General features: G+C 43.8%; 3 protein-coding genes across 3 annotated transcripts; 2 read left to right on the top strand and 1 right to left on the bottom strand.

Annotated features, from left to right (window-relative positions):
- Positions 1 to 849: 849 nt before the first annotated feature.
- Positions 850 to 3,681, bottom strand: LOC121543273 (protein asteroid homolog 1-like). The gene is made up of 4 exons (XM_045225761.1): positions 2,362 to 3,681; positions 2,053 to 2,266; positions 1,780 to 1,951; positions 850 to 1,651 (listed from the first exon to the last, which is right to left on the bottom strand). The coding sequence occupies exons 1-4, from the start codon at positions 3,658 to 3,660 to the stop codon at positions 1,234 to 1,236; spliced, it is 2,103 nt and encodes a 700-aa protein (XP_045081696.1). The 5' UTR covers positions 3,661 to 3,681; the 3' UTR covers positions 850 to 1,233.
- Positions 3,682 to 8,611: 4,930 nt separating this feature from the next.
- On the top strand, positions 8,612 to 10,727 carry LOC123492730 (ribonuclease P protein subunit p25-like protein). The gene is made up of 2 exons (XM_045225762.1): positions 8,612 to 8,709; positions 9,698 to 10,727. The coding sequence occupies exon 2, from the start codon at positions 9,714 to 9,716 to the stop codon at positions 10,428 to 10,430; it is 717 nt and encodes a 238-aa protein (XP_045081697.1). The 5' UTR covers positions 8,612 to 8,709; positions 9,698 to 9,713; the 3' UTR covers positions 10,431 to 10,727.
- A 3,785-nt stretch (positions 10,728 to 14,512) lies between these two features.
- Positions 14,513 to 27,840, top strand: LOC123492669 (gamma-aminobutyric acid type B receptor subunit 2-like). The gene is made up of 17 exons (XM_045225421.1): positions 14,513 to 14,533; positions 14,596 to 14,766; positions 14,952 to 15,053; positions 15,201 to 15,266; positions 15,458 to 15,646; positions 15,842 to 16,084; positions 16,208 to 16,268; positions 16,350 to 16,430; positions 16,571 to 16,715; positions 16,897 to 17,029; positions 17,138 to 17,245; positions 17,352 to 17,474; positions 25,500 to 25,610; positions 25,703 to 25,933; positions 26,139 to 26,312; positions 26,462 to 26,622; positions 27,082 to 27,840. The coding sequence occupies exons 1-17, from the start codon at positions 14,513 to 14,515 to the stop codon at positions 27,251 to 27,253; spliced, it is 2,292 nt and encodes a 763-aa protein (XP_045081356.1). The 3' UTR covers positions 27,254 to 27,840.
- The last annotated feature ends 4 nt before the right edge of the window (positions 27,841 to 27,844 follow it).

A 27,844-nucleotide genomic window follows, 5' to 3' on the forward strand; every position in this document is an offset into this window, starting at 1 on the left:
TCATGCATGGTATGAAAAAATGTATGCACTCACTAACTGTAAGTCGCTCTGGATAAGAGCGTCTGCTAAATGACTAAAATGTAAATGTAATAACTACATGTACAGTGGGGGAAAAAAGTATTTAGTCAGCCACCAATTGTGCAAGTTCTCCCACTTAAAAAGATGAGAGGCCTGTAATTTTCATCATAGGTACACATCAACTATGACAGACAAAATGAGAAAAAAGAATCCAGAAAATCACATTGTAGGATTTTTAATGAATTTATTTGCAAATTATGGTGGAAAATAAGTATTTGGTCAATAACAAAAGTTTCTCAATACTTTGTTATATACCCTTTGTTGGCAATGACACAGGTCAAACGTTTTCTGTAATAATTACTTACATTTGCTTCCATCCTATGCTGAAACGTGCGCTGAGCATTTTATGGATCTAGCAAAGCAGTTGAACATTGAAAACAAAATTACCACACTTTGCACAGAACATGATTGCAGCTGCGAGACATCTACCTTTAAGTGTCATACATTTTCAGCTACACTGACACAATTATGAAAAATTGTGATTGAGCTAAAAAGTACAATATCTAAGATTTGTTCAGTTAAAGATTTCCATATAAAATATACTGCCATAGCAGAGATACTTTATTGTGAATACCCAATAATTCTCAAGAACAGCTGGTTTAAATGTTATTTTCATTTTGATGATAAAATATTTCCAGAGCAGCAGTAATAAATAATAAATAAATAATTGGTCATTTAGCAGACGCTCTTATCCAGAGCGACTTACAGGAGCAATTAGGGTTAAGTGCCTTGCTCAAGGGCACATCGACAGATTTTTCACCTAGTCGGCTCGGGGATTAGAACCAGCGACCTTTCGGTTACTGGCACAACGCTCTTAACCACTAAGCTACCTGCCGCCCTAATGTAATTGTAACAATACATGGGATTTGTACAGCTATTTTCAATGACCAAAATATGCTTTACAGTAGAGAGCAAAGAAATAAAAACCGATTAAACAAAGTCAAATTTATCATCACTTTTTTATGTTTATATATTATAAACTTTTCCGTCTTCTATCATTTATAAAATCTACATCTATCTTTTATACACTTATTTTATAGTTCATGCTAAAAACAATGTCAATTAAGTTATAAAAGGTACACATAAGAACAATTAAAATATGAAAGAGTTGAGCAGAACGTCTCTATAACTAAACAGTTATATTGTGGCCCCTCCTTACTCCCAGCCGATCCGCCCCTGCTTCCGGGAGAATTCTGGATTCCGAGCTCGGTTGAATCTGTCCTTTTTCTTGTGGCGGGTCTGCACTGTGACCAAAGTCCAACCCAGATCGTCCTCTGGCATGACCTTCCTCCCTCCTGCAGCACCATCATCATCATCTTCTTCCAGAGCCAGAATGTGTAGACGGAATGTCAGGTCGTCCAGTGGCTGTGACAAGGATGGAGGTGTGGCCCGCCGTGGCCCAGACACCAAGGGGATGACAGCAGCCTCATGAGCATCATGGGAGTTGAGTATGGCTCCCAGCATGGCCCTATACAGCTGCCCAGAGCAAGGGCCTCCCATCAGGAGAGAATCTGGGGTCAACCCCCCTCTCAGTTTGGTCACAAGCTGGTGCACCAGAGTGCCCTTGTACAGCCTAGACACCACCCAGGAAACAAAAGATGGTTGAATTAGCTGTGTTTCTGTTGGGCTAGAATACAATGTGAATGAATACCACTGGTCTAGGTTTAGGGGCAAGGGTTGATTTAGGAAGGGACACCTTACCAGGCACACTGAGGCTCGGCTAGCGGGAGGCACAGCAGTTGGTTCAGGTAAAGGCTTTCTTTCAGGCAGCACTGCCATTGGCTGTAGGCGTGGGCCACACCCAGGTCTAGGCTCCTTGCACCTCTCTGAATCAGCCCTCTCAGCCTCTCCAACACTGGTCCCTCCAGAAACCCTGTTACACAAAAAAGGGAGGAGTCAGTGGCTGCACTTCTCACACTTCAATATTTATCAATTGTAAATTGTGTGTTTTCTTGTTCATGCTCTGGGCCATACCTCTTTGGCTCCTCCTCTGTCTGCAGAGCTCTCCGTACACCAATCCTAGTAGCAGGGCCTGCAGGAGAGGCAGGTCTATTGGGGGATGGGCGTGCCTCAGCCAGTAGCAGGTGACAGCCACAGGAAGACGCAAATGAGGCGGGACACCGCTCAAAGTGGACTGGGACACACCAAGTGTCTCCAAAAACACCTCAAGCTGCACTGACCTTGGAGCCTAAGGAACAGAGCAAGAGAATGAGAATCAATTTGAGAATCAACAGCAGTATGTTTGAATGTACTGTATACTATATCATAGACATGTATACATACCTGATCCAGAGTGTCTAGCTGCAGCTGTTCTGCAGTACTGGGCAGGATGGCTTCAACCATGCTGCTGGTCAGGTTATTGCCTTCCCTGTAATACTCCTCCACGTCATCCACTGGGGGTCTCTGACTGCTGTGGTCTGTCCTCCTCCCACCCAGCAGCAGCCCGTAGAGTACCTGGCGTATGGGCCGTGAGGTGTTGTTCCCACTAGGCAAGCGGGGATCTTCCACCTGAACACTGTGCATCACCCTCCTCAGCAGCAGCACATCCACCATGGTGGAGGGAAGAGTACCTTTCATCAACGGCAGCAGGGTCCAGTCTGGAAGGACCCTCAGAGGCTCTGCGAGACGGCCTAGGCCTGGTCCCACTCCATCGTTGAAGAACCGCTCCAGGCAACCAGGGGGAAGATGGTACTCTTCTATGCCCAGGGAGAGGCCCTGGCAGGCAGCATCCATTTTCTGTCTGTTGTTACCATGAAAGATAAGCCTGAGCACAGAGTCCAAGGCCTCCTTCTGCCCCTGGAAGCGGGCCAGCCAATTCAGCAAGCCGTCGAAGCGGGCAAACCTTCCTTCCATCGACGAGTATTCTTCCCACCTGAGGGAAACGCCCATGTTACGCAAGTTGATGTAGTCATTTCCTGCCACAGCGGCGAAGACTGGGAGAACCTGTCTGTTGATGTTGAAGTGTCTGCAGAAGCTTGTTGTGGTGTAGAGCTTGCAGGGAATGTATTTTATAGAGCTCCCACGGTACATAGACACTTTCTCCCAGTGAAAATGGGAGATGGGCAGACATCCTGACTGGATGTCAAAGATATAAAAGTCACTGTCATTGGACAGCACTGGACAGTTCCACCTTTGAGCCAGGGAGGCTATTTCTTGGTCTGCCTCACAAATGCACTCTGCGAAAGGCACCTTCAGGCTGGAGAGGACCTGTTTGAAGACATGTTTGATGAGGATTGGTAGTACACCACTCACCTGATGCCCCATGGACAAGCTGTTGGCTGTGTTGATCCTTGATTGAGCTCGTTCTTTGAGAGTTTCAAACTTTTTGTCGGTGTAGTCAGAGCCCCCATCTAAAATGACATAAGGGTCAATGCCGCAGTCTTTCAGAGCCTTAAAGAACTTGCAGACCTGACCCTCAAAAGCATCATAATCCCCTCCATGATTCTGATCCAAACGTGGTTTAAAATAAAGCAAGTTGTACAGATTACTACCATCTATGATCAGCTTGCTGTTTCTGAGGTGAACATCTTTTAAAATGTTTCCATTCTTCTCCATAAAGCTGGTCAATCCCTGGACGCCCATGGTGTGCTCTGTCTGGGGATGTCTTTCCTAGTGAAGAGTTTCAGTGGTCATGGGACTGACTAAGTGAGTCTAGCATTAATGGATGAGTTTCCCTTTCCTTAAGTTTCACTTTCCATCCCTCATCTAAGTCACTCCCATACTGTCTCTGATCACAGTAGGCATAGACTCGTTTATGGGACTTTATATTACAGTCATGAGGGTGGAAATGTGTTTAGATGTTTTTTGTGTGCAATTATGGTAAAATTTATGTTCAGTACTTATCTTATGCATTCGAATCATTGCTTAATTTGAGCCTCTCATGGCATGAACAAATTATTGTCAATGTTTGCCATATAAAAATTATAGTAATAACAGCGATCAAGGTTAAATCAAGTTGAATCCTTGTCAATTCTCCTGCCCCCCCAAACAAACAAAACATTTTAAAATGCAGATTTTCAGCCAGAGCCTGACTTTGCGCAACATTGTGTTTTGTAGCCTTCATTACATTTGTAGGTTTAAAGTGTTTTGAAGTATAATAATAAGGAAGTATTCCCAATTGTTTGTTTTTTTAATGTTTAAGATGAATGGTTTTGTACGGTTTAATGTTTTTGTAATGTTTTTTATTTGTATGGTTTGCTAAATCAATTTCCTCGGGGCTAGATAACATCCGTTTGGTTTTCTTCACGTGCAGGTAATCGGTTTATCTAGGTTTCGTTTAGCCTGGTTGACGCGCGACAAACGACCTGTGAAGAGATGCCGTGTTCACATGCAAAAATTTATTTTTAATATTTTCTACATTGTAGAATAATAGTGAAGACATCAACACTATGAAATAACACATATGGAATCATGTAGTAACCAAAAAAGTGTTTAACAAATCAAAAGATATGTTATATTTGAGATTCTTCAAAGTAGCCACTCTTTGCCTTGATGACAGCTTTGCACACAGGTGGCATTCTCTCAACCAGCTTCATGAGGTAGTCACCTGGAATACATTTCAATTAACAGGTGTGCATTCTTAAAAGTTAATTTATGTAATTTATTTCCTTCTTAATGCGTTTGAGCCAAACAGTTGTGTTGTGACAAGGTAGGGGTGGTATACAGAAGATAGCCCTATTTGGTAAAAGAACGTCCAGATTATGGCAAGAACAGCTCAAATAAGCAAAGAGAAACGACAGTCTGTCATTTCTTTAAGACGGGTTTTTATTTATTTTTAATATTTTCTACATTGTAGAATAATAGTGAAGACATCAACACTATGAAATAACACATATGGAATCATGTAGTAACCAAAAAAGTGTTTAACAAATCAAAATATATGTTATATTTGAGATTCTTCAAAGTAGCCACTCTTTGCCTTGATGACAGCTTTGCACACACGTGGCATTCTCTCAACCTGCTTCATGAGGTAGTCAACTGGAATACATTTCAATTAACAGGTGTGCATTCTTAAAAGTTAATTTATGTAATTTATTTCCTTCTTAATGCGTTTGAGCCAAACAGTTGTGTTGTGACAAGGTAGGGGTGGTATACAGAAGATAGCCCTATTTGGTAAAAGAATGTCCAGAATATGGCAAGAACAGCTCAAATAAGCAAAGAGAAACGACAGTCTGTCATTTCTTTAAGACATGAAGGTCAGTCAATCCGGAACATTTCAAGAACTTTGAAAGTTTCTTCAAGTGCAGTCGCAAAAACCATCAAGTGCTATGTTGAAACTGGCTCTCATGAGGACCGCCACAGGAAAGGAAGAGCCAGAGTTACCTCTGCTGCAGAGGATAAATTCAATAGAGTTACCAGCCTCAGATTGCAGCCCAAATAAATGCTTCACAGAGTTCAAGTAACGGACACATCTCAACATCAACTGTTCAGAAGAGACTGTGTGAATCACGCCTTCTTGGTTGAATTGAGGCAAAGAAAACACTACTAAAGAAACACGAGCAATGGACATTAGACTGATGGAAATCTGTCCTTTGGTCTTATGAGTCCAATTGTGAGATTTTTGGTTCCAACCGCCGTGTCTTTGTGAGACACAGAGTAGGTGAATGGATGATCTCAGCATGTGTGGTTCCCACCGTGAAGCATGGAGGAGGAGGTGTGATTGTGTGGGGGTGCTTTGCTGGTGACACTATCTGTGATTTATTTAGAATTCACACTTAACCAGTATGGCTACCACAGCATTCTGCAGCGATACGCCATCCCATCTGATTTGTGCTTAGTGGGACTATCATTTGTTTTTCAACAGGACATTGACCCAACACCCCTCCAGGCTGTGTAAGGGCTATTTGACCAAGAAGGAGAGTGATGGAGTGCTTCATCAGATTACCTGGCCTCCGCAATCACCCGACCTCAACCCAACTGAGATGGTTTGGGATGAGTTGGACCTCAGAGTGAAGGAAAAACAGCCAACAAGTGCTCAGCATTTGTGTGAACTCCTTCAAGACTGTTGTAAAAGCATTCCAGTTGAAGCTGGTTGAGAGTGTGCAAAGTTGTCATCAAGGCAAAGGGTGGCTACTTTGAAGAATCTAAAATCAAAAAAATATTTTGATTTGTTTAACACTTTTTTGGTTACTACATGATTCCATATGTGTTATTTCATAGTTTTGATGTCTTCACTATCATTATACAATGTAGAAAATAGTGAAAATAAAGAAAAACCCTGGAATGATTCGGTGTGTCCAAAATTTTGACTGGTACTTTACATACAACCAGTTAGCAAGTCTGACATTTCCGAGTTTCCAAGTTCTGACTAGCACGTGAACGTGTCAACAAGCACAGAGTTTCTCAAACCAGAGACGCAACATCGCGAGACTTCGGGGAACGCTTGGGAAGCAGACTTAGGGTGTGTTCGTAAATTCACTCCAGAGTGCCAGAGTTCTGGGCGTTCGTAAATTCAGAGCGTTTTGCTCACTGGACGCTCTGGCTGAGGAGTAGGGTTGATCCGCGCGTTCTGACGTCACAATGTCAGTCAAGCACCCAAGCTTACTGGCTAAAGTTAGCTAGCTACTTCCAGACAAATGAGAGAACACCTCACTCTAACCAGTTTCCTCGCCTTAGCAGAGCTGGTTAGGCTGTTTTCATGTTATCTAGAGCATTAGTAACTGTGCTGCTGGCAACAATTGAATTACCTTTTTTGCCGACGTTGACTGACACTGGTCATATTCAACTGGTGTTGCACGTTTGTAAATTCCTCAGTTATTCTGCGCTCTCGCACAATCAGACGAGAGTGCTCTGAAATCGCAGTAGATAGCCAGAGTGAATTTAGTAAACTAAGCCAGGGTTTGAAAAGTCAATGAGAGGTGAACAAATCTTCCTTAGTAGTTAATTTTCTCGAAATCTAAAGGCAAGTATTTGAACATGTTATTACTCCAACTTCGTAAAAGTGACAAACTGACACGTTTTTATTTTCGTCACAAACTACTACTTCTTCTTCTGTGGGTTTTATGGCGGAGTACATCCAAAAGTCACAAAATACTTAATATCGAAAGAGTGCCTGTTACGGCCTGCACATGCGCAGTTCGGCGCGAGACATTTTTAGTAAATTAGCAGACGCTCTTATCCAGAGCGACTTCCAGTTAGTGAGTGCATACATTTTTCATACTCGACCTTATTATTATTCTTCATCTATGGTATAATGGCGTTCGCAACGATTGGATGTGCATTCCGCCACCTACTGTGCGGGTGGATAATAAGGATCCCAAAAGTATTTATTTTGGGGTAAAAATAAATACAATATCATACAAACTATCAACAAAAAAATGTACTAAACAAAATCAACCTGCTTTTCTGTAAAAACAAATTCTAATCAGTTGCCTACACAGGCTCAGATTACCCAACTCATTGTTATTACCAACTTTTTGTATTACTTTCATACAGGATTTCTATACGAATATAAGTGTGCGTTTGTGTGTTGGGAATGCATGTTGATTTTAATGGCTAACATTATGATTTTTGAATTGTATTACTCTCAATTTACTGTTGGCAGTTAGAATAGTAGAATAGACAAGGTTGTAATTTCGAAATTTGGTAGTGCATCAGCAGTTTTCCTCTTGTTATGTCAGTCACTGACAGTCACTCAATTAGCCCATGTCAGCTAACATTCTATAGATAGGTAAATTAGTCTAGCCAGCCAACTAAACCTTGTAGTAATCTTGGCTGATTTGGGCTAAAACCAAATCTCACTTAAGGCCCCCAAAAGGCTCTGGGTGGGGGCCTCAGACTGGCCTCTGACACACACACACACACACACACACTTATTCTTATAGAAATCCTGTATGAAAGTAATACAATAAGTTGGTAACAATAACAAAGGAGTTGTCTAATCTGATTATTTAACATACTCAAACAGAAATAAAAACGTTGTCCTTGGTTGTCTAGTGACTGAGCCAGGATTCAGAGCCTGTCTGCCGACTCCTATTTGGTATTTATATTATTATGGTTCCCCATTAGATGCTGCCAAGGCAGCAGCTACTCTTCCTGGGGTCCAGCAAAATGAAGGCAGTTATACAGTTTTAAAAACATTACAATACATTCACAACAGATTTCACAACACATTAAGTGTTGTGAACACAAAATCCCTCATTGGCAACCTACATTCGAAAACGAAACCTACCAATGTGACGTACGCTAATGACGCTCTAGCTGAGGAATACAAACGGTGTCTGGCACATGTGATCACTTATGGCATCTTTGGCACAAGTGTTCTTATAATCATTTGGTAACGAAACCTCCTGCAATATAGATAACCCGAAGAAATTGCTCTAGCAAACCATTAAAACAAATATTTTCTCTGAGACAACTTATTAATATTCTTCAAACACTTCCACCCTACTAATGTGGTTATGTCAAATACGGTTTCGTATGGTTTTAGAAACTCTGTGGTTATGTCCAGTCAGTCATGTTTTAAAAAGTAAAGCGATTGCATTTATTTAACTCCTACAACTCCCAGAATGTACCCGGGCTGGTTAATGCATTTTGCAGCAGCGGCGAACGTCATACGATCAGAGGCCTTTGCGACATACGGTCATGTGATGTGGATGGGGTTGCGAGAGTACACATGTCCTATGTTTTCGGGTAAGAAATAATTAAACTGTTTATTTGACTGTATTAACAAGTGTGATCAGAACACACGCGATGCTTACGACTGGCTTTTTGTAAATACGTGAGTTTTATAATGAAGTTAATCTTGATTAGATAGAAGAAAAAAAAAGATAGCAAATGGCTCTTCATGGCTGACATACCTACCTAACAGTAGTTAGTTACAACAAGAATGTGCCAAGTACCTTAACTCCACAGAGTTGAGCTACGTTTTTTAAACGGACCTCAGTTTTTTAAAATTAAGCTCCGTCTCCTTCGAGTCGCTATGCAGTTGATACTTCAAAAAATATAAATTCTTAAACCCATATCGTGTACCTATGTTTGTCCTCTGTTGTTGCGTGCCTTTTTTTGTTTGCTGAAATCCATACCTTTTTAATAAAACGTTAAACAAAAACAACCACCGACTGTTTCCTCATTGCTGTTGCTATAAAACGTTAACTCGGCGCGAATGCGCATATGCCAATTGAATCTCAACGAAACAGTCAGTGGTATTATATTAACGTTTTACTAAGGAGGTACTTGGCCAGCTACAGCCAGAGTATTCAGCTAGGTAATTAAGGGATATGGCAGCAAGAGTATTAAGTCAAAGTCTGAGGCTACTGTAGTTCTAATACCGTGTTGACCGTGTTGTAGACTCCCGAGTGGCTCAGTGGTCTAAGGCACTGCATTGCAGTGCGAGCTGTGCCACTAGAGATCCTGGTTCGAGTCCAGTCTCTGTTGCAGCCGGCCGCGACCGGGAGACCCCATGGGCGGCGCACAATTGGTCCAGCGTCGTCCAAGGTAGGGGAGGGTTTGGCCGGCAGGGATGTGGGTTTGTTTCCCACGGAGGGCCAGTATGAAAACCCCCCAAAAAACATGTATGCATTCACTAACTGTAAGTTGCTCTGGATAAGAGCGTCTGCTAAATGACTAAAATGTTGATCAAATATTCTGTCTGTGTGTATCTCTCTGTCTGTCTACAAAGATGAAGAACAGGTGACATGGAGAACTACAGTAAGGCGCGGACGGTGGAGCAGCCCTGTCCCTGCCCATTCCCTGGCCTCTCCAGCGACACCACTGAGGTTCGTGTGAAGGACGGCAGCAAGATCCGCAACCTCATGCGCTACGCCCTGAGCCGCATGGAGGTCAAGCCCAGGGCGCTGGAGGGCGAGGGGGGGCGTCCTAAGAGCGAAGAAGGGGGTAGCACAACCGAGGTCCGAGAAGCAACATGCTCCCAGGCACCGGAAAAGATGCCCAGCCGGCAGATAGTATTCACTGGGACGGGGAAGGGGGTCTCCAAGACCATCACATGTGTGGAGATCCTGAAGCGCCGTGTGAAAGGCTTGCACCAGCAGACCAGGCTGCTCTTCAGCACTGTCCTGGAGGTGTGGGAACCCCTGGAGCCTGCGGCAGGCCTGGACAGCCTCACCGTCAACAGGAACATACCTGCTATTTGGGTACTGCTCTCCAGAGACCCCCTGGATGCCAGCCTGCCTGGGTACCAGGCTCCAGGGAACTTTGATGCCCTGTGGGCACAGGCTGCCAAGGAGGATGCAGGGGTGGCTGGTGGACAGAGGCATGGGGGCAGGAGGAAGAGGGGGGGTGGTGGTGGTGGAAGGGGTAAGGGACCAGGAGGCCCTGTCAGACAGACTGGTCGATCCAGAGGGCCAGGGAAAGGCCAGAGTCATGGTAAGGGGGCGCTGGCAGGGCAGGAATGAGATGTGATCTGGGTGTGGAAGAGGACTTTGGACCAACCTGTTAACATCACAGGACAGTCCCCATCGGCTGATGGGTGCACTAAAAGTCAACCTTCCCAACTTTTCTGTTATTTTGTTATGCCTCACTTTCTCGGAGAGAGGATGCGAGGGAGTGCCTAAGTTCATAGGTCAAGCCTGAATTGTCTGACTTGGGTGGAACTGTTTCATGACAGATGAGACCTTTTTTTTGTGCTCTTATACTTAAGTTCAATATTTTGTTTCATTCAATTATGGAAATAAAGTTGAACCTGTACATGATTGCGCTGGTCATTTTTATGTTATATTTTTATAGAAAATGTATTATAGCTTGTTCTGCAACTACATGCAGAACAATAATAACACTTATACTTTTCAAAGGAACGCAATTAATGAATGTTATTGCTGGAGAAAGAAGTTCATTGAATGTTCTGCTAGTGCTCTCTTGAGAAGCTGAACAACAATGCCATCTTGTGGTGAAAATGTAATGATGCCAGAATTTGAAGGTAGAGCGGTCTTGAACACAAATGTGTTCCTTCCCTGTCAAAACATCAGCTGTCAATCACAGACCATTTCTTTAGCCTATAAGTCTGACTGTGGAGCTATATTTCTTCATAATCCACATTGGGATAACCTACATCTAAATGACAAAATATTGAAAAGTTATATTAAAAGTGAATTCCCTTCCAGAATAAAACCAAAGCATAGCAAGCAGTGAATGTGTGTAGTGGGATCAGAGTGGCAGATGTAGGTAACCTAGTCAGTCACGGCCAGCACCTTATCCCTTTATCCTCTTCAGTGGATTCTCTTGAGGGAGCAGCCGCTGTGCGTGGAATGGCCTGGCTGGAACAGACGAGGATTAAGGTTAACTAGGACCTGACCCCCTTACAGGATGTGTGTGCTAGTCAGGAGGAGAGAGGCACCAGGGGGAGGAGACGGGGAAGTGGAAGGGACAAAAGAAAAGGATGAGTGGCGGTGGACGAGCAAGCTCAGGACAGGTCCTGGTTCTCTCATGGCTGCTCGTTGTCCCCTCTCTGACCCAGGTTCGCCACTCTCTGCCAGTCTTGTGGATCATGCCACTGACAGACAACCCAGGGCGGGGAAACCTCACGGCATCCGTGTTGCCTGCTGTCCAGCTCGCTCTAGACGACCTGAGCAAGCAGCAGACTCCTCTAAGAAACTATGAGATAAATTTTCACATCATAGATTCAGAGGTAACATTTGCTGGTGTATTAGTGGACTTGTGGTTTTTTGACCAACAAGCCTCTGTTAGTGGTGTGTACATTGTTTACGTGGAGAACAATGTGAAAATGAGTGTATTTTAATGCAAAAAAAACCCACCTAATGTAAGCTATTCAGTGCATTTGGAGTCATGATGAAGGGAGTGGGACAGTTCACTTTGTTTTCTCTTTGTCTTTTAGTGTGATACTGCCAAAGGACTTAAAGCCTTCTTTGATGCTATATGCTTTGGGCCTAAATACTTAATGATCTTTGGAGGTGTGTGTCCATCAGTCACATCCGTCCTTGCTGAATCACTACAGCGGTGGAACCTTGTACAGGTATCAGGCACTGAGCAAACATTTTACATCACAATGTATTGTTTATCAGAATAGAGCATGTTATTTAATAGGTGACATACAGTGCATTCGGAAAGCATTCAGACCCCTTTACTTTTTCCACATTTTGTTACATTACAGCCTTATTCTAAAATGTATTAAATTAATTTAAACAACGGAGATACAGTGGGGGAAAAAAGTATTTAGTCAGCCACCAATTGTGCAAGTTCTCCCACTTAAAAAGATGAGAGAGGCCTGTAATTTTCATCATAGGTACACGTGAACTATGACAGACAAATTGAGGGAAAAAAAATCCAGAAAATCACATTGTAGGATTTTTAATGAATTTATTTGCAAATTATGGTGGAAAATAAGTATTTGGTCACCTACAAACAAGCAAGATTTCTGGCTCTCACAGACCTGTAACTTCTTCTTTAAGAGGCTCTTCTGTCCTCCACTCGTTACCTGTATTAATGGCACCTGTTTGAACTTGATATCAGTATAAAAGACACCTGTCCACAACCTCAAACAGTCACACTCCAAACTCCACTATGGCCAAGACCAAAGAGCTGTCAAAGGACACCAGAAACAAAATTGTAGACCTGCACCAGGCTGGGAAGACTGAATCTGCAATAGGTAAGCAGCTTGGTTTGAAGAAATCAACTGTGGGAGCAATTATTAGGAAATGGAAGACATACAAGACCACTGATAATCTCCCTCGATCTGGGGCTCCACGCAAGATCTCACCCCGTGGGGTCAAAATGATCACAAGAACGGTGAGCAAAAATCCCAGAACCACACGGGGGGACCTAGTGAATGACCTGCAGAGAGCTGGGACCAAAGTAACAAAGCCTACCATCAGTAACACACTACGCCGCCAGGGACTCAAATCCTGCAGTGCCAGACGTGTCCCCCTGCTTAAGCCAGTACATGTCCAGACCCGTCTGAAGTTTGCTAGAGTGCATTTGGATGATCCAGAAGAGGATTGGGGAGAATGTCATATGGTCAGATGAAACCAAAATAGAACTTTTTGGTAAAAACTCAACTCGTCGTGTTTGGAGGACAAAGAATGCTGAGTTGCATCCAAAGAACACCATACCTACTGTGAAGCATGGGGGTGGAAACATCATGCTTTGGGGCTGTTTTTCTGCAAAGGGACCAGGACGACTGATCCGTGTAAAGGAAAGAATGAATGGGGCCATGTATTGTGAGATTTTGAGTGAAAACCTCCTTCCATCAGCAAGGGCATTGAAGATGAAACGTGGCTGGGTCTTTCAGCATGACAATGATCCCAAACACACCGCCCGGGCAACGAAGGAGTGGCTTCGTAAGAAGCATTTCAAGGTCCTGGAGTGGCCTAGCCAGTCTCCAGATCTCAACCCCATAGAAAATCTTTGGAGGGAGTTGAAAGTCCGTGTTGCCCAGTGACAGCCCCAAAACATCACTGCTCTAGAGGAGATCTGCATGGAGGAATGGGCCAAAATACCAGCAACAGTGTGTGAAAACCTTGTGAAGACTTACAGAAAACGTTTGACCTGTGTCATTGCCAACAAAGGGTATATAACAAAGTATTGAGAAACTTTTGTTATTGACCAAATACTTATTTTCCACCATAATTTGCAAATAAATTCATAAAAAATCCTACAATGTGATTTTCTGGATGTTTTTTTCTCATTTTGTCTGTCATAGTTGGCGTGTACCTATGATGAAAATTACAGGCCTCTCTCATCTTTTTAAGTGGGAGAACTTGCACAATTGGTGGCTGACTAAATACTTTTTTTCCCCACTGTATCAGATTTACATAAGTATTCAGACCCTTTACTTAGTACTTTGTTGAAGCACCTTTGGCAGAGATTCCAGATGTGACGCTTGGCATTCAGGCCAAATAGTTCAATCTTGGTTTCATCAGACCAGAGAATCTTGTTTCTCATGGTCTGAGAGTCTTTAGGTGCCTTTTGGCAAACTCCAAGCAGGCTTTCATGTGCCTTTTACTGAGGAGTAGCTTCCGTCTGGCCACTCTACCATAAAGGCCTGATTGGTGGAGTGCTGCAGAGATGGCTGTCCTTCTGGAAGGTTCTCCCATCTCCAAGGAGGAACTCTAGAACTCTGTCAGCGTGACCATCGGGTTCTTGGTCACCTCCCTGACCAAGGCCCTTCTCCCCCGATTGCTCAGTTTGGCCGGGCAGCCAGCTTTAGGAAGAGTCTTGGTGGTTCCAAACTTCTTCCATTTAAGAATTATGGAGGCCACTGTGTTCTTGACGACCTTCAATGCTGCAGAAATTTTTTGGTACCCTTCCCCAGATCTGTGCCTCAACACAATCCTGTCTCGGAGTGCTACGGAAAATTCCTTTGAGAAAATAAAAACAACTTTTTTCGCTTTGTCATTATGAGGTATTGTGTGTAGATTGATGAGGGGGAAAAAAATAATTTAATCAATTTTAGGACAAGACTGTAATGTAACAAAATGTGGAAAAAGTCAAGGGGTCTGAATACTTTCCGAATGCACTGTACATGCAAATCACACAATTGCTGGTACTTCAAATAATGATATTGTGCTCTTCTAGCCTAACATTATCGCACATTCAATATTTCAGCTATATTTCGCTGCAACAACGCCTGTTTTAGATTATGAGAAAAAATATCCCAACTTCTTCCGAATGGTCACCTCGGACAACACAGTCAATCAGGCTGTTGTGAAGATCCTACAGAACTACAAGTGGAGGCGTGTAGGAACTCTGACCCAGGATGTACAGAGGATCTCAGAGGTACCACTGACCTTGGTAACACTTTCCGTCACATGGCTGTTTCAGCTGGTGTACAATGTAGACGTTATCACCATTTACAAGCAGGGATACAAAGATATCAGGCAGTAGTCTATTGATTCAGACTGCTGACAACTATGCTGTCTTATCTGTGAAATCTGAAGTTTATATTGTCCTGTCCTTGACAGATAAGGAGAGATCTGACTAAACAACTGAGCAAGGCTGATGTTATGGTTGCTGTAACTGAAAGCCTGTCCACTGACCCATGTGTCAATGTAAAGAAATTGAAGGTGAGTTATATGCCCAAATCATCTTTACTTACAATGTTTGAATTAGACACTCAATTGCATAATTTCAGAAAATTGCAGATGCATCCTCAACGTGTCAATCTCAAGGCTCTGCCTTTTCTTTGTTTTGTATCATGTCCCTTTCGACAGGATATGGATGTAAGGATCATTATTGGGTTGTTTGACGAGAATTCAGCATCTAAAGTGTTTTGCTGTGTGAGTACATAACCAGAAAACCTCTGTTTAAATCTGATGCGATGCAACACCATGCCATCATTGATGATTAGCACTTGTTTGAGACAAAGATTAATGGCAGTTTAACAGAGCATTCATCATACTATTATTTTTTTATTATCTTTATGATAACCATTTGCCTTTGTAATTACCCTATAACATTTTTCTTCTAGGCTTATAGCCTGAACATGTTTGGCAGGAGGTATCAGTGGATCCTCCCTGGCGGTTACCATGGGAGCTGGTGGGAGAAGGCTAACTCCTCCAACTGTACTTCAAACAACCTGCTGACCGCTATGGAGGGCCACATCATTGTGGACTTCACACACCTCAGTAACAGACAGATCAAAGGCATCTCAGGAAGGGTAGGTACTGAGGTTTTCAGCAAGGAACAGCATATTCCGTCGATACTGTACCATTCTCTCTCTGATGGATAAGTAGTGTTTATAACAGAAATTGGCCATAATGTTGAAAACATCAAATGGTGTATTTGCAATGTTGCAAAGGTAACACAAGAGCATTAAGATAAGTTAAACAAGCACCTTTGTGTTTCTGTTTAGACCCCACAAGAGTATGACGAGACTTACAACAGAGAGCTGCTGCAGAAAGGGTTAGTTGCCAGCAAGTTCCATGGGTTTGCCTATGATGGAGTTTGGGTGATGGTGAAAGCAATGACCAGGGTCATTGAGTCGGTAAGATACAGAGAGAGATATGACATCCACCGGAACTTCACAGTCAGCGATAAGGAGATTGGACGAATGGTCCTGGATTCCATGAAGGAAATCCGCTTTGAGGGTGTAACTGTAAGTTAGCATGACTGTTGTGTTAACATTCCATTTTAGATAGATCATTGCTCCAAAAGACTAAAGATAAGATGTGTTTTACAAATCATTTTCTCAAATTGACAGTTTCTTTTTTTTTTTCAGGGTCAAGTTCTGTTTAGAAATGGTGAACGCATGGGAACTATTAACTTAAGCCAATTTCAAGGTAAACATTACAGATGTGTATTTCCATGAATTTAGAGAACATTCTTTGTGAAATATTTATCAACTGCTTGTGTTTCCACAGAGGGCCGGGAGGTCCAGATAGGCCAGTATAATGCTGAAGCAGAAGTATTGGAACTCATCAACCACTTAATCAGGTTTCAAGGTAGGACCTACAGTACTAGGACAAGGCATTAAGCAAGTTCATGATGACACCTCAACTATTACAAAAATGACCACCAAATTTCCATTTGAGCTTTTTTTTTTTGACAGTCTTTGCATTCTACTTTTTTGTGCCTTTCATAGGGATGGAGCCGCCTAAAGACCGGACACACTCCCAGCGGTGGGATGTCAGTGTTCCCCTCTACATCATCTTGTCATCCACCACTGGCCTGGCTATACTCATGGCACTCTCCTTCCTCTTCTTCCACATCAAGTATCGCAACCATTGGTATGATCATTATTCCAAGCATCTTGTATTGGCTTGTAATTGAACTAGATACTTTTTGAGGTAGCTTACATCGAAACACAAGCTTGTTTTTTCTTTCATTGTTGTCCATCTTACTTAGTCACATGCTCTGCTCAGACAAGGCAGCCTGTTAAAATATCTCAATATTTTGTTTTTCCCATAGGGTCATTAAGAAGTCCAGTCCGTCCATGAACTACCTCATTATCCTGGGTACGATGCTGGCCTGTACCTCCGTCTTCCTCTATGGGCTGGATGGATCCCTTGTGACTGACAAAGTGTTTGTCACGCTTTGCCCTGTGAGTACACATGAGCTTAAATGTCTAAGCATTTTAGTGATAAGGAGAGAGAACCCTTATTTTAAAGGGATGCATATTGTTTTAGACATTTTCCTCCTCTTGTCACAGATTCGCACATGGATTCTTTCTGTAGGATACACCACAACTTTTGGGGCATTGTTTGCAAAAACCTGGAGGGTCTGGACAATCGTCAACAATAAGGAGATAATGAAAAAGGTAAACTCAAAGTTTAAAAAGGTAAGAGATTGTACAGGCCTTTTAATCGCCATCTCTCCTGTCTAATATTTAATATTCATCCTTTCCCTCTCTGTTCTTTCTTCAGATTATTAAGGATTACCAACTATGGATTATTGTCGGGGGAATGCTGCTGATCGATCTGTGTCTCTTAACCTGCTGGCAGATGGTGGATCCACTCAGACGAACAGTGGAAGAGTTCAGCATAGAGGTAACACTTTAATATATATATATATATTTTTTTGCATTTTAACCTTGGTCTTGCTCTCTTGTCTTTTATCTTTTGTTGTGTACATTTACATTTACATTTACGTCATTTAGCAGATGCTCTTATCCAGAGCGACTTACAAATTGGTGCATTCAACTAGCCAGTGGGATAACCACTTTACAATTATTATTTTTTGGGGTGGTGGGGTAAGGGGGGGGTAGAAGGATTACTTTATCCTATCCCAGGTATTCCTTAAAGAGGTGGGGTGTCAAGTGTCTCCGGAAGGTGGTGAGTGACTCCGCTGTCCTGGCGTCGTGAGGGAGCTTGTTCCACCATTGGGGTGCCAGAGCAGCGAACAGTTTTGACTGGGATGAGTGGGAACTGTGCTTCCGCAGAGGTAGGGGGGCCAGCAGGCCAGAGGTGGATGAACGCAATGCCCTCGTTTGGGTGTAGGGACTGATCAGAGCCTGAAGGTACGGAGGTGCCGTTCCCCTCACAGCTCCGTAGGCAAGCACCATGGTCTTGTAGCAGATGCGAGCTTCAACTGGAAGCCAGTGGAGTGTGCGGAGGAGCGGGGTGACGTGAGAGAACTTGGGAAGGTTGAACACCAGACGGGCTGCGGCATTCTGGATGAGTTGTAGGGGTTTAATGGCACAGGCAGGGAGCCCAGCCAACAGCGAGTTGCAGTAATCCAGACGGGAGATGACAAGTGCCTGGATTAGGACCTGTGCCGCTTCCTGTGTAAGGCAGGGTCGTACTCTCCGAATGTTGTAGAGCATGAACCTACAGGATCGGGTCACCGCCTTGATGTTAGCGGAGAACGACAGGGTGTTGTCCAGGGTCACGCCAAGGCTCTTCGCACTCTGGGAGGAGGACACAACGGAGTTGTCAACCGTGATGGCGATATCATGGAACGGGCAGTCCTTCCCCGGGAGGAAGAGCAGCTCCGTCTTGCCGAGATTCAGCTTGAGGTGGTGATCCGTCATCCACACTGATATGTCTGCCAGATATGCAGAGATGCGATTCGCCACCTGGTTATCAGAAGGGGGAAAGGAGAAGATTAGTTGTGTGTCGTCTGCGTAGCAATGATAGGAGAGGCCATGTGAGGATATGATAGAGCCAAGTGACTTGGTGTATAGCGAGAATAGGAGAGGGCCTAGAACTGAGCCCTGGGAGACACCAGTGGTGAGAGCACGTGGTGCGGAGACAGATTCTCGCCCCACGCCACTTGGTAGGAGCAACCGGTCAGGTAGGACGCAATCCAGGAGTGAGCCGCGCCGGAGATGCCCAACTCGGAGAGGGTGGAGAGGAGGATCTGTTGGTTCACAGTATAAAAGGCAGCAGACAGGTCTAGAAGGACAAGAGCAGAGGAGAGAGAGTTTGCTTTAGCAGTGCGGAGAGCCTCCGTGACACAGAGAAGAGCAGTCTCAGTTGAATGACCAGTCTTGAAACCTGACTGGTTTGGATCAAGAAGGTCATTCTGAGAGAGATAGCAAGAGAGTTGGCTAAAGACGGCACGCTCAAGAGTTTTGGAGAGAAAAGAAAGAAGGGATACTGGTCTGTAGTTGTTGACATCAGAGGGATCGAGTGTAGGTTTTTTGAGAAGGGGTGCAACTCTCGCTCTCTTGAAGACGGAAGGGACATAGCCAGCGGTCAAGGATGAGTTGATGAGCGAGGTGAGGTAAGGGAGAAGGTCTCCGGAAATGGTCTGGAGAAGAGAGGAAGGGATAGGGTCAAGCGGGCAGGTTGTTGGGCGGCCGGCCGTCACAAGTCGCAAGATTTCATCTGGAGAGAGAGGGGAGAAAAAAGTCAAAGCATAGGGTAGGGCAGTGTGAGCAGGACCAGCAGTGTCATTTGACTTAACAAACGAGGATCGGTGTCGTCAACCTTCTTTTCAAAATGGTTGACGAAGTCATCCACAGAGAGGGGGGGAGGGGGGATTTAGAGTGCTAGAAAGTGGCTTTAGCAGCAGAAACAGAGGAAGAAAATGTAGAGAGGAGGGAGTGAAACGATGCCAGGTCAGCAGGGAGTCTAGTTTTCCTCCATTTCCGCTCGGCTGCCCGGAGGCCTGTTCTGTGAGCTCGCAATTAGTCGTCAAGCCACGGAGCAGGAGGGGAGGACCGAGCCGGCCGGGAGGATAGGGGACATAGAGAGTCAAAGGATGCAGAAAGGGAGGAGAGGAGGGTTGAGGAGGCAGAATCAGGAGCTTGGAGGGAGAAGGATTGAGCAGAGGGAAGAGATGATAGGATGGAAGAGGAGAGAGAGAGCAAAGGTTGCGACGGCGCATTACCATCTGAGTAGAGGCAGAGTGAGTAGTGTTGGAGGAGAGCGAGAGAGAAAAGGATACAAAGTAGTGGTCGGAGACATGGAGGGGAGTTGCAGTGAGATTAGTAGAAGAACAGCATCTAGTAAAGATGAGGTCAAGCGTATTGCCTGCCTTGTGAGTAGGGGGGGACGGTGAGAGGTTGAGGTCAAAAGAGGAGAGGAGTGGAAAGAAGGAGGCAGAGAGAAATGAGTCAAAGGTAGACGTAGGGATGTTAAAGTCACCCAGAACTGTGAGGGGTGAGCCATCCTCAGGAAAGGAACTTGTCAAGCTCATTGATGAACTCTCCAAGGGAACCTGGAGGGCGATAAATGATAAGGATGTTAAGCTTGAATGGGCTAGTGACTGTGACAGCATGGAATTCAAATGAGGAGATAGACAGATGGGTCGGGGGGAAAATAGAAAATGTCAACTTAGGAGAGATGAGGATTCCTGTGCCACCACCCCGCTGACCAGATGCTCTCGGGGTATGCGAGAATACATGGTCAGATGAGGAGAGAGCAGTAGGAGTAGCAGTGTTTTCAGTGGTAATCCATGTTTCCGTCAGCGCCAAGAGGTCGAGGGACTGGAGGGTAGCATAGGCTGAGATGAACCCTGCCTTGTTGGCCACAGAACGGCAGTTCCAGAGCCTGCCGGAGACGTGGAACTCCACGTGGGTCGTGCGTGCAGGGACCACCAGGTTAGAGAGGCAGCAGCCACGCGGTGTGAGGCGTTTGTATGGCCTGTGCAGAGAGGAGAGAACAGGGATAGACAGACGCATTGTTGACAGGCTACAGAAAATGGCTACAATAATGCAAAGGAGATCGGAATGAAATGAACTAAACATCTGGGAAAGCGAGAGAGCGGGGCCTCCCTCACTTACGTTTCACTGAAACACCCAAATATAACTCTCCCAACTTCCACCTCAGAAACTATAATTGTTGTAAACTACAGCGGTTCAATGTTTTCTAGGAATAGACTAACTTAGTTTATTCAGCTAGCTAACTTGGTAAAGTATTCTTCCGTGAAAACCGTCCAGGGCACCTAGTCCTATGACGCCATAGCCAACTAGCATGCCAGGCTCCAATAACACGGTTTAGCACCAATACTCGGCCACAACAAATCACCAGTGTGTCAACACGCCAAGCAGATCATAGCTAGCCATTGCTTTCTGCCAACGAAAAAACCCCTCTTCCCACGGCACGAACACACAGAGAGATCCAAGCTAACGTTAACTAGTCACCCATGTTCCGAATTCCCTTGAACGACTCTGGTTACCAGTATGTAAAAACAAAACACAAATGTAGGTTATAACTTACCCCTAGCAGCTACTGTTAGCTAGCCAAGTGCAAAGCTAGCCACTGAATCGACTCAGCCAGTTCGCGTCTGTTCGCTAGGTCGTTCCAGCTATTGTTTAGTAGCTATCCAGGTAGCAACAAGCTAGCTAAATTTCGAGTACAGTAGCTACTTACTACCTAACGTTAACAGGGGATGCAGACAAGGTTAAAGTTAGCCTCTCAATTTGAACTGCATTTTGATTAATTTCCCCCTGTATTGTTGTGCTTGCTATGTTTTGCGAGTCATGCTCCTTTTTTCTGATGTCCTTTTGCTCTTAGTAACGGAATGTTTATTTGCTATTTTGTTATATTTCTTACTCATTAAGAGTCCTTGGCAATCTTGAAAGGAGCAAATAAAATGTATTATTATTAGGTCCAGATACTGTATATCTACTCTAGTAGATCCTGTTAGACCAGGGGTGTCAAACGTCCGGCCCGCAAAAGGGTTTAATCCGGCCCGCGAGATGATTTAAAAAAAATATATATATATATATATTTTTTTATTAATAATAATTTTGTAAAGTATAAAAATGCGCTGCAATTTTTCAATAAAATAAACTGCTGTTCCAATTGCGTCCACTGGATGGCGCAATAGCAATTGTGTTAAGCAAGCAAACTGTTTATACCGGGGCAGAGCAAGTAGGTCAAGCACGTGCAGCCAATGAGCTACTTTGTTTTGCCCGCGATATTTATTACGGCTTCTACTTTTAACATTATGTGCTTTGGCACCCTCATTGCCCCAATATGTCTCTGTCAAAAAAGAGAAAAGTGGACGCAGAGTGCAGAGTGTTCCAAGAAAAATGGTCATCCTATTTATGCTGAAAGAATATAACCTTCGTCGCCACTATGTGAGTCTTCATGCCGACAAATATGACAACTTTCAAGGACAGTGGAGATGAGAGAAGGTGAATGAACTGTTTGCGGGTCTGAAGAAACAGCAGTCTGTGTTTACTCACAGCCGAGACATCAGTGACGCTGCAGTGAAAGCTAGCTACCTCATTGCTAATGAAATCGCAGTGGCTTCAAAACCATTTAGTGAGGGTGAATTTGTAAAAACATGCATGATGAAGGCAGCGGAGATTGTGTGCCCTGAAAAGCGGCAGGCTTTTGCAAATATCAGCCTGACAAGAAACACAGTTGCAGACAGGATTTCCGATCTTTCAGTGGATTTGGACAGCCAGTTGAAGCAAAAAGTAAAGTCATTTATTGCGTTTTCGGTTGCAATTGATGAAAGCACGGACATTACAGATGTTGCACAACTGGCCATTTTCATCCGCGGAGTTGATGACACATTGACCGTCACCGAGGAGTTCGTGGAGTTGGTGCCGATGACAGATACAACGACAGCAGCTGATATTTTTACCGCACTCGTCGGGCGCGCTGGACAGGGTCGGAGTGGACTGGTCCCGCGCTGTCAGCCTGGCTACAGATGGTGCGCCCTCAATGACAAAGTTCAGAGAGAAAGTGCAATCTGCAAATGGAGGACGTGATTTTTTGACTTTTCACTGTATTTTGCACCAGGAGGCTTTGTGTTGCAAGTCATTAAAGATGGATAACGTCATGAAGGTGGTCATCCAAACTGTTAATTTCATCCGATCCAGAAGCCTGAATCACCGTCAGTTTGACAGCCTTCTCAGAGAGAAAGACCACATCTATGGCCTGCCATACCACACTGAGGTAAGATGGTTAAGCCGAGGTGCTGTGCTGAGGCGTTTCTTTGATTTACGAGAAGAAATTGAACAGTTCATGGAAGAAAATGGCAAACCAGTGTTAGAATTTCATTCCGCAGAATGGATGCAGGACCTTGCATTTATGGTGGATGTTACAGAGCACCTGAATAACTTGAACAAACAGCTGCAAGGGCGCAACAAAGTTGTCACGCTGTATTATGACAGCATACGTTCTTTCAAGTTGAAGCTGTCATTGTGGGAGACGCAACTTACCGGTGGTGATGCAGCTCACTTCCCCTGTCTGAAAAATGTGTGCGCGACCCAACATGTGGCAGACATGAAGCGGTTCAAAGATAAAATAACGGGACTGTTACGGGAGTTTGAGCAACGCTTTCAGATTTATGTTTTTATGTTGATGTGCTATTGTTTTTAATTGTTTTTATTTTATTTGTATATTTAACCTATTCTTGACTCTGTGGTTCTTGCACTTGTTTGGGGAACAGGATTTCATTATTTTGATCTACATTTCTGCCTGAGAAATGACACCCTGATATAGTTCTGTGATCTGTGATATACTTCTGTGAATCACTGAGGCATTGTGTGTTTGTGTGTTCTTTGTCCTCAGAACTTTCAAATAACTTGAGGTGTTTTATGATTAATAGTGATGTTGTGCTTTTGGACACTGTCCTCAGGCTCCAGCTTTATGTTTATATGTTTTTATGTTGATGTGCTATTGTTTTTAATTGTTTTTATTTTATTTGTATATTTAACCTATTCTTGACTCTGTGGTTCTTGCACTTGTTTGGGGAACAGGATTTCATTATTTTTATCTACATTTCTGCCTGAGAAATGACACCCTGATATAGTTCTGTGATCTGTGAAACAGTTCTGTTAATCACTGAGGCATTGTGTGTTTGTGTGTTCTTTTTCTTTAGAATTTTCAAATAAACTTGACGTGTTTTATGATTAATAGTGATGTTGTGCTTGTACTATTTTGGACACACTGTCCTCAGGCTCCAGCTTTATGTTGTATGTTGATCGTATTAAAACAAAGAAAACAATCTGAAGTTGTTGTTTTTAAGTTATATATACCATGATTTTTCCGGTCTGGCCCACTTGGGAATAGATTTTCCTCCATGTGGCCACTGAGCTAAAATGAGTTTGACACCCCTGTGTTAGACAAACAGTGGAACAGTTGAGCTTGGAGGTTAATCACTCAGACAGGTCATGTATTGGCCAAGGTGGCACTTCAGTACCATCATCACACATGCGTTTAAGTTAAAAGGTGTCTAAATGTGTACACTGCTCATAGGAAGTATCATTCAATTTAGTTAACTGGTTATCCATTCACTCTGCCCACCTCCACAACATATCCATCCCTATTGCCCAACCTCTTTAGACCTGAGACACTATCATACTACACTGCAAATCTCACCACCCATGAGTTGAATCCCCTTTGTTCGAAGGTAAAGATCAACCACAGTACACTCACTGTGTTGGAATGCACACAATCATGGGCTTTGTTTAAAGTAATGAGATTATCTGGTTTTACTGTCGATCCACAGATTACAGTAAGTCGTGTGTAGGGTTAACCTCTGCTCTAGTCTGGGGTCGACCATGTGGTTGTAGTAAATGGCTCTGGTCTGGAGTCTGAAGTCGACTATGTGGTTGTAGTAAATGGCTCTGGTCTGGAGTCGACCATGTGGTTGTAGTAAATGGCACATTTCTGGAGTCGACTATGTGGTTGTAGTAAATGGCTCTAGTCTGGAGTCGACCATGTGGTTGTAGTAAATGGCTCTGGTCTGGAGTCGACCATGTGGTTGTAGTAAATATCTCTGGTCTGGAGTCGACCATGTGGTTGTAGTAAATAGCTCTAGTCTGGAGTCGACCATGTGGTTGTAGTAAATGGCTCTAGTCTGCAATCAGGAGTCGACTGTGGTTGTAGTAAATAGCTCTAGTCTGGAGTCGACCATGTGGTTGTAGTAAATGGCTCTAGTCTGCAATCAGGAGTCGACTGTGGTTGTAGTAAATAGCTCTAGTCTGGAGTCGACCATGTGGTTGTAGTAAATGGCTCTAGTCTGGAGTCGACCATGTGGTTGTAGTAAATGGCACATTTCTGGAGTCGACCATGTGGTTGTAGTAAATGGCTCTAGTCTGGAGTCGACCATGTGGTTGTAGTAAATGGCTCTGGTCTGGAGTCGACCATGTGGTTGTAGTAAATAGTTCTGGTCTGAAGTCAATCATGTGGGTGTAGTAAATGGCTCTAGTCTGCAATCAGGAGTCGACTGTGGTTGTAGTAAATAGCTCTAGTCTGGAGTCGACCATGTGGTTGTAGTAAATGGCTCTAGTCTGCAATCAGGAGTCGACTGTGGTTGTAGTAAATGGCTCTAGTCTGGAGTAGACCATGTGGTTGTAGTAAATGGCTCTAGTCTGCAATCAGGAGTCGACTGTGGTTGTAGTAAATAGCTCTAGTCTGGAGTCGACCATGTGGTTGTAGTAAATGCCACATTTCTGGAGTCGACCATGTGGTTGTAGTAAATGGCTCTAGTCTGGAGTCGACCATGTGGTTGTAGTAAATGGCTCTGGTCTGGAGTCGACCATGTGGTTGTAGTAAATAGTTCTGGTCTGAAGTCGACCATGTGGTAGAGTAGTAGTAAATGTGAAACTCAGAGGGAGATAAAACATATTAAAATAGTATTTCCTTTTTGTGGCGTTTCAGACTGATCGTGGTGGTGAAGACGTTAATACAAGGCCCTTCCTGGAGCACTGTGAAAGTACAAACATGACTAAATGGCTCGCCATTGTATATGGCTACAAAGGGCTTCAAATGGTGAGAGATATTGCCAGAACCCTGTTCAACACCCAGGATCCTTTTCAAACAAAGCTGGTAATCTAGCTGATTGTTTTCCATCTTTTCTTTAGTTACTTGGATGTTTCCTGGCCTTGAGAACCAGCCATGCACATATCCAACTCCTCGATGATGATGACAGCAAGTACACAAGGCTGAGCATGTACTACGTGACCGTCATGTCTATCATTGGAGCATCAGGGTGCTTCCTGACCCGGTATAACCCTAATGTACAGCTCTTCATCATGGCTTTGGTGGTCATCGCCTGCTGTACCTGCACCCTGTGTCTGGTGTTCCTGCCAAAGGTGTCACCTGCCTCATCTCTGAAACCTCATCTTGTATACATGTTGAACTCTCATGTTGAAATATCTAATTTATCTCAATGTCCTCTTGTTTTACTCGCATCTCTCAGTGTATATTGTTTACAAATTGGTGTATATGTTAGATGATGTTGGATGGAAAACACTCATCTTGAAAAATATGATTGACTGCTTCTGTCTTGTATCCTAGCTTATAGAAATCAGAGACAATCCCAACCAAGTGGATCCAACTAGCTGGTTCCAATGTGATCCTAACAAGGAGGACTCGAAGACCTCCAGTTCCTCTAGCAGTCTCAATCAGGGCAGCAGATCTCTTGAAAGCCTGCGTACTGAAAACCAGCAGCTCTGGAGGAGAATCACAGAGGTGGGTTCTGACCCCTTGTCTTGAGTCTAAACAATTCACAGAACTTTAACCGTTGTAGGTTGAACACCCATGTGTTGTAGAGCTAATAATCATTAATGCCATTTCAGACCGTGGAACTTTGGGAATTAACATATACATGGTATTTGCAGATTGGTGACCAGTTGGAGGATGTCGCCATGCAAGTACTAGAGGAAGAGCTGAGTCCTCCTAGTCGACAGGGCCATGAGGTGACACTGAGAGCCCAGGTGCGCTCTGAGGATGTGTCCAGGATGAACAGGGAACTCTCTGATGACATCAACTCACCTGAACAGTACGGGAAAACATTACTCTGATACAAAAAAATACATTATGCAATACAAATATTTTCTATACTTTCTATATATACACTGAGTGTACAAAACATTATGAACATATTCTCTTTCCATGACATAGACTGACCAGGTGAATCCAGGTGAAAACTATGATCCCTTATTATATTGTTAAATGGTCCACCACCCAAAGGACATCCAGCCAACTTGACACAACTGTGGGATAGCATTAGAGTCAACATGGGCCAGCATCCCTGTAGAATGCTTTTGACACCTCGTAGAGTCCATGCCCCAACGAATTGAGACTCTTCTGGGGGCAAAAAGGCAGGGGGGGGCTCAATATTAGGAAGGTGTTCTTAATGTTTTGTACACTCAGTGTATGTATATATATATTTTTGAAATATCTACTGTATATATTTTGGAATGAAACGTCCTACACACTTGCTTGTTTTCCTTTACAGCGTGCAACGAAGACGGTCCGTGCAGCTGCCAATTCTTCACCATGCCTACATGCCAGCCATTGGGGGAATTTCTGCCAGCTGTTCCAGCCTTCTGAGAAATCCTGATGTCCCCACCATCACATCAGGCCATGGTCACCGGGCTGTGACAATATGTTCCCCCTACAGTGAGTGACAATACGCTGGAATAGTTACAATATTCATTGAACTGCCTCTGGTTCCATTGGCAGCTGGAAGTCATAAGACCTTCCTTTACCTTGACTGCCATAGCGTCATTCACATCTGAAGTCATGTTCACATCCAGACAAGTTCTAGCTACATGTGGTGCTGACAAAAGTTATCTGTGGTAAATTACAATAGGTGCTTTACTTTAGGATTTTTAGTTGATTGATTGCAGTGCAATTCATGGAAATTGTCTCCTGATGATTATTCAACATTCTGGCCGTTTCCCCTGTGTTTCCCAACATGGGAGTATCCTGTATTGCAGCAGGATACTGGCAGTGACTGTATTTGCACTCTTGGTAACTACTGTGCTGTGGTACTGCTCTGTCATGTTGTCAATCTGGGAATTTCCTGGTCTGATACTGCTAAAGCCCAGGAATTAACTCCAAGGCAGAAATTAACCCTTTACAGCGGTCAAAAAAATAATTGTCTTTCCAAGAGAAAACAAAATCTTGACTATGTCTAAGAAAATACAAGTTTATGTTATCACTCTTTCAAAGATGATGAATGGGCTCCCGAGTGGCGCAGCGGTCTAAGACACTGC

Source organism: Coregonus clupeaformis, chromosome 2, assembly GCF_020615455.1.
Source record: "Coregonus clupeaformis isolate EN_2021a chromosome 2, ASM2061545v1, whole genome shotgun sequence".
In the NCBI taxonomy this organism is placed as follows: domain Eukaryota; kingdom Metazoa; phylum Chordata; class Actinopteri; order Salmoniformes; family Salmonidae; genus Coregonus; species Coregonus clupeaformis.